Genomic DNA, 12,463 nt, shown 5'->3' with positions numbered 1-12,463 from the left:
CGCTAAAGTACTGCCGAAGTAATTTCCTTAGTAGGGGACATTAGATTTTAGCATTTTGAATAACTCTGGGTACAGAGATGATTCCAACTTGTATTTACGACTAGTAAGCAGGTGAACGGTTTTCCAGACGGCCATAAGCTGATTTGGGCATTTTCCTACCAACTACATATAGCTAGCTAGCTATGCCGAGTAGCAAACCACAGCAAAGTTAGCTTGAAAGACTATAGCTAGCTACCTAGTTATGGAAAACTGCTTGTGTGAATGTAACACAGAGATAGTTTGATAATGTTTCCACCGTCTCTGCATACCAGAGGCCACCATCGTGATTTCTGCAGCCAGGGAAGGCAGAAGCCATCTGGAACCCTCCCACCACAGATGGTGGTGGTTTGGCATTGGCAAAGTAAAATTTCAGCTGCGCACTCCGCTGCGAGCAAACACCGATAGCACTTTATAAAGAGAGGATGGCAGTGGGGAAAGATAGGAGAGTTGTGTCAAAGGGCAGTAGGCCGGATTCAAATTTATGCAGACACTATAGACATGTGCCAGAGGCAGCGGTTTAGACCGCTAGGCCACTGGCTTGTTCTTTTAACTTCGATTTGTTTGCGAGAATCCCCCCCTCACAACGTCAATCACCACAGCAGCACCACTGACTGACTGCTTCTGAACTCTAGCGACAGCGCAGCACCAACCACAACAAGGGTGGCAAACACAGCTTTAAGTGCCAATTACATCTAGAAAATGCTGTACCTGCCTTGCTGCAGAATGCACAAATACAAACATCACACCCGGATCACAGCCAAACTGAAAAACGTCCCATGCAGACCGAGACGTGCTGTACTGGAACTAATAACCATCAGACATGCAGAAAGTATACAGATCTTGAGAGCACCACTAATTAGACTATTCAGTCATCAAGAAGAGGGGTACAAGGTTTAGGGGTATGCTGGTTCATAGAAATGTCCCTTCCCTCCCCTTTTTTCTTATAATCCATGTTGAAGGTGATTTACCTTTCCAAACAGTTAATATCTTACTGTTAAGAGTCATACTGTAGCTGTTGTTGTGAACAGTGAGTGAGAACTAAGGCCTAAAAGTTAGAGTTGGCAGCAGAGAAAACTCCTGCCCCCCCCCCTATACCGTACTTCAGAAGGAAACTACAAATGCGTTGAATAGCTGTTCATTTTTACTGAGAAGTAGATTGAAAGACGGGATTTTTTGGCCATACCCAAGAAAGGGTGTGAGTAATGTGAGGGAGAATGTGGTCCGGTCAAGCAAGATGGTTAGTAGATTTAGGAGATATGCCAGAAAATCTAGGAGGACTCTAAATATGTCCCGCCACTGATAGACAGGAGTGTAATGGGACACTTAAATCATGTCATTAAAACCAGTGATGCGACACTGGCTTCAAACTGGGGATGTAGCGGTGTCACTCAAGAAGGCTACTGTATGTGAACTTAATGGAGCACTCTAGACAATATTGTTATAACGGCATTTAACTTTCATTTCAATTTGTGCTTGGCTGCCTGCAGACAGAGAAGTCATACAGTACAGATCTGTCCTACAAAGAAGTGCTACCTAAGAAACTGCTATTTGTATTGATGCTTTTTGGACTGTCACTTTGTCGTGGTAAGAGGGCTTGTGTACCTCAACGACCGCTCAGAGCTATGCCAGTGGGAGATAACTCCCGGTAGGTCCAGACAAACTGGACAGGTCTAGAACGAGAGGTCAGACAAAGCACAGTCTTGATCATAGAGCATTGTAGAAAAATGATCGATTACCACTTCGGATAAGTTTTAATGTCACATTCACTAGTACAGTGAAATGCATTTCTTGCAAGCTCTAAACCCAACAACGCAGTAATCAATATCAATGTATTACTAAAAATAACATTAGGTGGAACAAAAACACACGAGAAATAAAAATAAGAACACGAGAAAGCAAGTAAGCTATATACAGGGTCAAATCCATGACCATATTTACCATGTGCAGGGATGCTGGAGTGATAGAGTTTGATATGTATAGGGTTAAGGTGACACAGCATCAGGATATATGACAGAATAGCAGCAGTGTATATGGTGGTTGTATGCGAGTAGTGTGTGGAGTCAGTATAAATGTACACTACATGAACAAAAGTATGTGGACACCTGCTCGTCAAACACCTCATTCCAAAATCATGGGCATTGATATGGAGTTGGTCCCTCCTTTGCTGCTATAACAGCCTCCACTCTTCTGGGAAGGGTTTCCACTAGATGTCGGAACATTGCTGCGTGGACTTGCTTCCATTCAGCCACAAGAGCATTAGTGAGGTCAGGCACTGATGTTGGGCGATAAGGCCTGGCTCGCAGTAAGTGTTCCAACTCATCCCAAAGGCCTTCGATGGGGTTGAGGTCAGGGCTCTGGGCAGGCCAGTCAAGTTCTTCCACACCAATCTCAAAGCATTTCTGTATGGACCTCGCTTTGTGCACGGGGGCATTGTCATGCAGAAACAGGAAAGGGCCTTCCCCAAACTGTTGCCACAAAGTTGGAAGCACAGAATCGTCTAGAATGTTATTGTATGCTGTAGCATTACGATTTCACTTCACTGGAACTAAGGGGCCTAGCCCAAACAGCCCCAGACCATTATTCCTCCTCTACCAAACTTTACAGTTGACACTATGCATTTGGGCAAGTAGCGTTCTACAGGCATCCGCCAAACCCATATTCGGACCACGAGATGGTGAAGCGTGATTCATCACTCCAGAGAACGCGTTTCCACTGCTCTAGAGTCCAATAGAGGTAAGCTTTACACCACTCCAGCCGACACTTGGCTTTGTGCATGGTGATTTTAGGCTTGTGTGTGGCTGCTTGGCCATGGAAACCCATTTCATGAAGCTCCCGACGAACAGTTATTGTGCTGTCGTTGCTCCAGAGGCAGTTTGGAACTCGGTATTGAGTCTAGCAACAGAGGATATATGATTTGTACGCGCTACACATTTCAGCACCTCGGTGGTCCCGTTCTGTGAGCTTGTGTGGCTTACCATTTCGCGGCTGAGCCGTTGTTGCTCCTCGACATTTCCACTTCACAATAACAGCACTTACAGTTGACTGGGGCAGCTCTACTATGACAGAAATTTGACAAAATGACTTGTTGGAAAGGTCGCATCCTGTGATGGTGCCATGTTGAAAGTTACTGAGCTCTTCAGTAAGGCCATTCTACTGGCAATGTTTGTCTATGGAGTTTGGAGTTTCTGTCAGCAACGGGTGTGGCGGAAATGTCCAAATCCATTCATTTGAAGGGGTGTTCACATACACTACATATACAAAAGTATGTGCATGTTAAGTGTGTGAGCAAATTAATTGAAGGTGTGTGAGTTGAAGTATCAGTGTGTGAGTGGAGTGTGCAGAGTCTTTTGAGTGTGCATAGAGATGGTGTAAAAATATAAATAAAATACAAGGGTCAACTCAGATCATCCGTCTAGCCATTTTGTTAGCTGCTCAGCAGTCTTATGGCTTGGGGAACAAGATGCTGTTCAGCAGCCTGTTGGTGTCAGATTTGATGCAACGGTACAGCTTGCCGTGTGAAAGCAGAGAGAACAGTCTATGGCTTGGGTGGCAGGAGTGTTAAACGATTTTCCGGACCTTCCTGATATGCAGGTCCTGGATGGCAGGGAGCTTGGCCACAGTGATGTACTGGCCTGCCGCACCACCCTTTGTAGTGCCATGAGATTGAGGGCGGTGCTGTTGCCATACCAAGCAGTGATGCAAACAGTCAAGATACTCTAAATTGGTAGAACTTTTGAGGGCCCATTCCAAACCTTTTCAACCTCCCAAGGAGTGTTTGTGGACCATTTTAAGTCCTTAGTGATTTGGACACCTAGGGCTCCCGAGTGGCGCAGCGGTCTAAGGCACTGCATCTCAGTGCAGAGACGTCACTGCAGTCCCTGGTTTGAATCCAGGCTGCATTACATCCGGCCGTGATTGGGAGTCCCATAGGGCAGCGCACACAAATGGCCCAGCGTCGTCCGGGTTTGGCCAGGTTGGAAGTCATTGTATTTGTTCTTAACCGACTTGCCTAGTTAAATAAATGTTAATGAATAAAATGTACAAAAATAAACTTGAAGCTCTTGACCCGCTCCCCTGCAGCCCCGTCGATGTGGAAAATAGCAAAGTAGGGCCAGAGCTCGCAAAACGGCGGCCATACAGTACGGCGACATCTTTATACAGAGGAAGGCCGGCGTAGGCCACACAAAAACCAGCATTTCATGCCAAACAGAGCTTGCTTAGCTACCCAGTCGACGGCGGATCTGTGAGTGGCTCATAGTGAGTGGCTCATTCTACTCACCAAGTTTATCCGAGGATGTTATAATGTAAATGGGGACGTGAGAGTCCAGATGGGCATCCATAATCCCCAGAGGGTACAGCTGAGCAACATGATAACAGTAGGCCCAGCTGTCTGGGCTAAATCACCCACCCAACGGTGAAAAAAAATTACTACAAAAACTGAACCATGGACACTCCTACGGTGGACGCCCTATACTCCCAAGGTGGCAAAGAGATTTAAGTCAAGTAAGTCAAAAAGCATCAATGCAAATATGTGGCATTTCAGGAAAACAAGGGGCAAGGAGCCCTTTCAGGGACAAATGGGCACATGTTTACAGAGAAGGTCAGTGTAGACCATACATAGACCAGCATTACATGCCAAACAGCGATTGCTCAGCTACCCAGCCGCCCGGAGGATCTGTAGTGAGTGGCTCATTCTCCTCACCGAGTTTATCCGAGGACGTTATAATGTCATTGGGGACGTGAGAGTCCAGATCGGCATCCATAATCCCCAGAGGGTCCAGCTGAGCAACATGGTGCCCACGGATCTAAAGAAACAGGTCCGAGGGGAAATGGAACAAAACATCCGACAGGTGGGGGTGAGAGGGGGGGGGGTGTGAGTGTAGAGAGACATAGAAGTGTTGAAAGGGATTTGAAAGAAAAATAAGAGAAGAGAGAGAAAGGAGGGAGGAAATGGGAAAGCAACATTAACACAAACAAGCTCATTATTGTCTCGCACAGATGTGAGGGAACATTTCTCACCGACATTCTGAACCCCAGTAGGTACTGGGGCATCATCAAAATTTATACAACTGATGCCAAGAGGATCGAGATCTGCGTTGTGATGGCCATTCAACTGGAAATAAGGTAACATTAGTCACATGGTAAAACAAGGTTTCAATTAAAACCACAACAATACAACAAAATAGAAATAGGAAACATTCAAGTGCACATTATAATAGGCATTTCAGTTAACATCATGAGGTCACAGTTCTTTATGGTATAAAAACAGACATCTCACCTTTGTCCCAGCTTTCAAATATCAACCATTTCAGCACAGGTACTTTACATCACTAAAATGTTAGTCCATTATCAGCATAGTTGGTATCATTAAGTCTGACGGTCAACTTTGTGGAAATATTTAGCTATGCTCACAGACAACAAAGATGGTCTATTTTAAACATCAAACTCAAAAGGTAGAGATTACTCAAATAGCGAGGAGGCAATATTGGTTATTTTCTTTGACTACAATAGTTTACTAACAATAGGTTCTGTGTTCTTGTCTTGTGTGCCACCACTAGATGCATTTTATAAAATATTTTTGTTAAACAGTCATAGCTTTCTGGCTGCTGAATGTTTTGTAATGGTAAAACTACTTGGCATGCTTACTAGTTGGCTCCCGAGTGGCGCAGCGGTTTAAGGCACGGCATCTCAGTGGTAGAGGCGTCACTACAGACCCTGGTTCTATCCCGGGCTGTACCACAGCCGTGGTAGGCCATCTTTGTAAACTAAGAATTTGTTCTTAACTGACTTGCCTAGTTAAATAAAGGTTAAAATACTAAAACCTTATAGACATGGTTGTCCTTGTTTTCAAATGTTGTAGCTCTGTGAGAGCCAGTGGTGGCTGACTGGTCTGACCTGGTAGGCACGAATGAGGGATTGGACAGCCAGGTGATCCTCCACCAGCTTCTCCACGTTGGGCTGAGCCCCCGCCAAAGACTGGGCTTGAGGGAGACCGGCCAGGCTCAGAGGGCTCTGGTGGGCCATGCCCGGGGGAGCACCTGCATTGGCATTGCGGAAGAAAACGTCCCAAGACTGCAAGAAAGAAAGAAAGAAAGAAGAGAAATGAGAATTGGGATTAATGAACATTGGTATGAAAGGAGATAGCCAACAAATCCATCTATGACAAATTTACATTTTATAAGAAGGTATAGCTTCATGACCTTTAGCAATGCTAGAAATATTAAATAAAAGTAACCTTATGTTACAGTTTCCATTTTCCCTTTGTGATGAAAACAACCTGTGTGATCAGTCTTATGCCATTCAAAACAACAATGGATGGCAAATTCCAACATTTTCCTGTTCTCCAACTGATTTGGTCATTCTAAAAAATGTCTATCAAGTCTCATATTAAGCAGCCAACAGCTTCCTTGGGGAAAATCTACTTCAATGTTTTATGGTAAACTGACAAAACTAGTAAGGCCCTCACTTATTCCACAATATGAAAACCAAAACACAATGCCATCCTCTGGTATTCGCTAAAAAAAATTGTTTTAATTTTTTTTAAAGTAATTTACTTCATACCAAAGGGATACTTGAAACTAACGCTAGTCACAAGATCCTTCATAGTAAACCTATATTTACATTTTAGAGATGCAGGAACGACAGTCCCAGCACCTGAATTACCACCCACCTGGTCAAAGATTTATACCAGTGCGATTAATGGTCAGCTGTGGCTGAAGTGATAGCATATCAGGCGGAAAGATTCCCTGGGGGAATCTTATAGGTTCAGCGTCACAGCCTCGGCTTCATTCAGTCAAATTTCCTCTCAAGTGGCTTGAGTTTAAGAAAACATGATGAGCTGGAACCATGTAAGGGCTTTACAAGCTGTGCATGAATCAAACTGAATTAGAGTTTTGAAGTTGGAGTCAAGAAAGTGGGTGTTGGTGACATCACACACATTTGCCTACTTTGTGTTGATACATTTACGCTACCTAAGAGTGAAGAGAGCCAAGAGCTGCGACCCAACTGACACCTTCTTCCCTATAGACTGAAATACTTTGATCAGGGCCCATAAGGGGATAGGGTGCCATTTGGAACACACACATGATATTCATCTTCCTCAGATAATAGGCCAACTGACCTTCAGCTATGCCCAATTCTAGTACATCGTTAAAACAAGTGGCAGGTTTTTTCTGCGTAGAAAAGTAGATGCGGGCAGCCTAAGTGTTTTTCGGGCCACCTATGTCCACCCAAAAAATGCAGGTTTTGGGGGGGGGGGGGGGGTAAAAACCTTTTCAGTGAAATCTCAAGACAAACCAAATAAAGGGTGTAGAAAAGATAATTGACCTATATATATTTTCTAAATAAGATATTTTAGAACCAACAATCACCAAAATAAAAGTTAGTCAGGGAGAATCTTTTATTCCAAAACTATGCATTCAGGATAAAAAAAAATATATGGCATGAGCCCCCAACTATACATTTCTCTCTCAGCCCCAGGGCTTGAAATTCACTTTAACCAACTGTCCTTTGGACAAGTAGGACAGATTTTTTTTAACTTGACCAAAAGCTAAAGTCACTTGCCCCCCCCCAAAAATGGTCTGTAACATCTAGGGCTGTGGCGATCACGAAACCGTTAATTAACATAAACACATTTAGCATCTCTTGGCTTCCACACAGCCTACGAGCCATTTTAAAAAGTCTAATAAATCCATGTATTATAGCCTACACCTTCACAATAAATCCATTATTTATTTTAGACAGGTCTAAAGAAGCATGATATGAAGAATATGTAGTCTATTTCAGAAGAAAAGAATAGCATACCCTGAGTTGTCCTTATGATGGGTCCTGATGTGGCTATGCCAAACGGCTGTGGGCTACACTAGTTCATTTAGCAGACAAGAATTTCTTATAATTCCGTGGCATTATTTTATAGTATGAAGAATACAATTGAACAAAGATTTGAGGAAGTGCGCGGTATTGAGCCGTTAAAACCTGTTTGGGATAGGGGGCAGCAGTTTCACTTTGGATGAATCGCGTGCCCATAGTGAACTGCCTCCTACTCTGTCCTAGATGCTAATATATGCATATTATTATTACTATTGGATAGAGAACACTCTGAAGTTTCTAAAACTGTTTGAATTATGTCTGTGAGTATAACAGAACTCATATGGCAGGCAAACTTCCAAACAGGAAGTGAGAATTCTGAGAAGGGTCGATGTTAAAGTTATCGCCTATTCAATTCCCTGTAATATATGGATCTGTTTGCACTTCCTACGCCTTCCACTAGATGTCAACAGTCTGTAGAACGTGGAATGAAGCCTCTAGTGTGATGTAGGGCCGGATGGCAGCTATTTGAGTCAGTGGTCTGGCAGAATGCTAGTTCCTGGTCACGTGCGCTAGTCATGATATGGCCATGTGTTCCATTACTTATACAGCCATGAAGAAATGCTCCGGTTGGAACGTTATTGGATATATATGATAACAACATCCTGAAGATTGATTCTCTACTTAATTTGACCAGTTTATTCGACCTGGAATATGACTTTTTGAAGTTTTCGTCCGAGTTCGCCTGGACCGGCACCAGCGTTTGGACATGTGAACTAAAAGTGCTAGCAAAAGTAGCTAATTGGACACTAGTAATGGACATTATCGAACAAAACAACGATTTATTGTGGAACTAGGATTCCTGGCACTGCATTCTGATGAAAGATCATCAAAGGTAAGGGAATATTTATGATGTAATTTCGTATTTCTGTTGACTCCAACATGGCGGAGAAATGTTGTGTATTTCTGAGCGCCGTCTCAGATTATTGCATGGTGTGCTTTTTCCTAAAGTTTAAAAAAAATCTGACACAGCGGTTGCATCAAGAACCAGTGTATTTTTAATTATATGTAAAACATGTATCTTTCATCAAAGTTTATGATGAGTATTTCTGTTATTTGACGTGGCTCTCTGTAATTACTCCGGATATTTTGGAGGCATTTCTGAACATGGCGCCAATGTAAACCGAGATTTGTGGATATAAATATGCACATTATCGAACAAAACATAAATGTATTGTGTAACATGATGTCCTATGAGTGTCATCTGATGAAGATTATCAAAGGTTAGTGATTAATTTAGGTTAGTGAAATATCTCTATTTCTGCTTTTGTGTGACTATCTTTGGCTGGGAAAAATGGCTGTGTGTTTTTTGGATTTGGCGGTGATCGCTGTAAAACATTTTTTTATTTATTTATTTATTTTTTTAAATCGGACACGATGGGTAGATTAACAAGATGTTTATCTTTCATTTGCTGTATTGGACTTGTTAATGTGTGAAAGTTACATATTTCTAAAAAATATTTTTGAATTTCGCGTGCTGCCTTTTCAGCGGAATGTGGGTGTTCAGCTAGCGTAACCCCTGGGCTAGAAAGGTTAACAAAGAAATAGGTACTCACATTTGCTTAATTTTGAGTTAATGTAACTTTAGTTCTACAAACATTTTGCTTTCCGATTAAATGTTTAATACATTGTAAGGCTGCATGATGAGACTAATGATGATTTTTTTAAAGTAGCTTGAAAGGCATGAGCACTGCTTAGTTTTTTGCGCAGGCTGTACACACTCCAATAGTCTCTTATTCACAATTTGACAAGCACTTGACAAGGCCTCAAATTTCACGGCGGTATCCCCATTGTGGCCGCAATGCACCCTAAAAAATCCATGCCTTTTGCGGCCGGAGTGCTGCATTGTGCCCTTCTGCCCGAGTGAGCTGCGCAATCCGAAGCGTCTCCGTCACGTGATTGGATCTCTCTCACAGGCTACATACAAGTGAAGACAGACATCGGGAATGCAACTACGTTCGTCCTTATCCAATTCCGAGGAGCATATTGAAGATATTGGAAGAACTGTCCACATTCACGTTTCGTCAGCCAACAAGAGGAGTAGGCCTAATGATCAGCAAAAGCACAAGCCTATGTCACTACTATCCCCCATAGTAAAAATGTTGACCTATTATATTCTGTGCGAGAAATAAATATTCCAAACAGTCTAGATGTGGGATGCGATAGATCCCAAATTAATTCAAAAAACTGTCGCTGACACAACAGATCAGAACATTTAGCTTAAAATGTTGATAAACTATTAGGCTATTTCTTCACATTATAAGCACAGCAATGTGCACATGGTAGTGGGTTATACGCGCGAATGTTCCATTTGAGGAAAACCCCATTATCAAAAGTGAACGCAAATACAATTACGCATTCCCAAACTTGAAACTAATGCGCTGCTTACGTATGCCAGTTAGACACAACACTAGAGCTCGACCAATCAGCATTTTTTTATTTTTTTTATTTATAATAATAACAATTACAACAATACTGAATTAACACTTATTTTAACTTTATATAATACATAAATAAAATATATTTAGTCTCAAATAAATAATGAAACATGTTCAATTTGGTTTAAATAATGCAAAAACACAATGTTAAAGAAAGTAAAAGTGCAATAGGTGCCATGTAAAAAAGCTAAAGTTAAAGATCCTTGCTCAGAACATGAGAACATATGAAAGCTGGTGGTTCCTTTTAACATGAGTCTTCAATATTCCAGGTAAGAAGTTTTAGGTTGTAGTTATTATAGGACTATTTCTCTCCATTTCTATACCATTTGTATTTCTTAAACCTTTGACTATTGGATGCTCTTATAGGCACTATAGTATTGCCAGCTTAATCTCCGGCGTTGATAGGCTTGAAGTCATAAACAGCGCTGTGCTTCAAGCATTGCAAAGAGCTGCTGGCAAACGCAGGAAAGTGCTGTTTGAATTAATGCTTACGAGCCTGTTGCTGCCTACCACCGCTCAGTCAGACTGCTCTATCAAATCATAGACTTAATTATAATATAATAAACACACAGAAATACGAGCCTTAGATCATTAGTATGGTCAAATCCGGAAACTATCATTTAGAAAACAAAACGTTTATTCTTTCAGTGAAATACGGAACCATTACGTATTTCACCGAACGTGTGGCAACCCTATGTTTAAATATTGCTGTTACATTGCTGTTACATTCAATGTTGTCATACTTACGTAAAATTGTGGCAAATTAATTAGTCTTTTTTAGGAAGAAACAGTTCGCAACTAGCCAGGCGGCCCAAACTGCTGCATATACCCTGACTCTGCTTGCACTGGAACGCAAGAGAAGTGACACAATTTCCCTAGTTAATATTGCCTGCTAACATGAATTTCTTTTAACTAAATATGCAGGTTTAAAAATATATACTTGTGTATTGATTTTAAGAAAGGCATTGATGTTCATGGTTAGGTACATTGGTGCTACAATTGTGCTTTTTTCACAAATGCGCTTTGGTTAAATTATCGCCCGTTTGGCAAAGTAGGCTGTGATTTGATGATAAATTAACAGGCACCGTATTGATTATTTGCAATGCAGGACAAGCTAGTTACACTAGTAATATCATAAACCATGTGTAGTTAACTAGTGATTATGTTAAGATGTTTTTTTTTGTTTTGTTTTTTTTACAATTAGTTTAATGCTAGCTAGCAACTTAACTTTGCTCCTTGCTGCACTCGCATAACAGCCTGCCTGATTGGACTGATGTCCAATCAAAGTAGGTCAACCTAATACTTTTAAATCTTAGTTAGCAAGCTAGCTAGACAAGCAGTCATGAATCGCATCAACAATTTACTAGCAAATCCTTATCATATGAAGAGAATTATAGATCGAATGTATAGGTGCTCCTCGGCCATAAACTGCAAGCATTGCAAAACAATCACTATTTGTCTTCCCCTGCCGGCTATTCAGTGGGGAGGGTGTGTGGTCCAAGTCTGGGTTTAACTTCTTATGGCTGCAGGGGCAGTATTGAGTAGCTTGGATGAAAGGTGCACAGAGGTGCCCAGAGTAAACGGCCTGCTCCTCAGTCATAGTTGCTAATATATGCATATTATTATTAGTATTGGATAGAAAACACTCTGAAGTTTCTAAAACTGTTTGAATTATGTCTGTGAGTATAACAGAACTAATATGGCAGGCAAAAACCTGAGAAGTTCCACTTCCTGTTTGGATTTTTTCTGAGGCTGGTGGATTTTCAAACAAGCTCCCATTGAAATTACAACGAGATATGGATGAGTTTTCACTTCCTACGGCTTCCACTAGATGTCAACAGTCAATAGAACTTTGTCTGATGACTCTACTGTGAAGGGGGGCCGAAGGAGACAGGAATGAGTAATCACTGCCATGAGGTGACCACGCATTGAACACGCGCGTTCACGTGAGAGGGAGCTCCGTTCCATCGCTCAACTGAAGTCAATGTAATTCTCCGGTTGGAACGTTATTCAAGATGTATGTTAACAACATTCTAAAGATTGATTCAGTACATCGTTTGACATGTTTTCTACTGACTTACGGAACTTTTGGACATTGTCACGTTATAGTGGACGCGCTT

At 41.8% G+C, this 12,463-nt stretch overlaps 1 protein-coding gene across 3 annotated transcripts in view; it reads right to left on the bottom strand.

The window, feature by feature from the left end:
* ogdha (oxoglutarate dehydrogenase a) overlaps window positions 1–12,463 on the bottom strand; it is a 65,472-nt gene that overhangs the window by 33,945 nt on the left and 19,064 nt on the right. For 2 of the 3 annotated variants that reach the window (XM_038989781.1, XM_038989791.1), the window contains exons 3-4: window positions 5,935–6,111; window positions 4,742–4,844 (exon numbers count right to left, since the gene is read on the bottom strand). In XM_038989781.1, coding sequence (XP_038845709.1) covers window positions 4,742–4,844; window positions 5,935–6,111 — 280 coding nt within the window. Of the gene's footprint in view, window positions 1–4,741; window positions 4,845–5,058; window positions 5,153–5,934; window positions 6,112–12,463 lie in introns of all 3 variants that reach the window. The other variant, XM_038989800.1, reaches the window with a different exon arrangement.

The sequence above is a fragment of the Salvelinus namaycush genome, chromosome 1 (assembly GCF_016432855.1).
Source record: "Salvelinus namaycush isolate Seneca chromosome 1, SaNama_1.0, whole genome shotgun sequence".
NCBI classification, from domain to species: Eukaryota; Metazoa; Chordata; class Actinopteri; order Salmoniformes; family Salmonidae; genus Salvelinus; species Salvelinus namaycush.
This window is presented reverse-complemented; position numbering and strand designations above follow the sequence as displayed.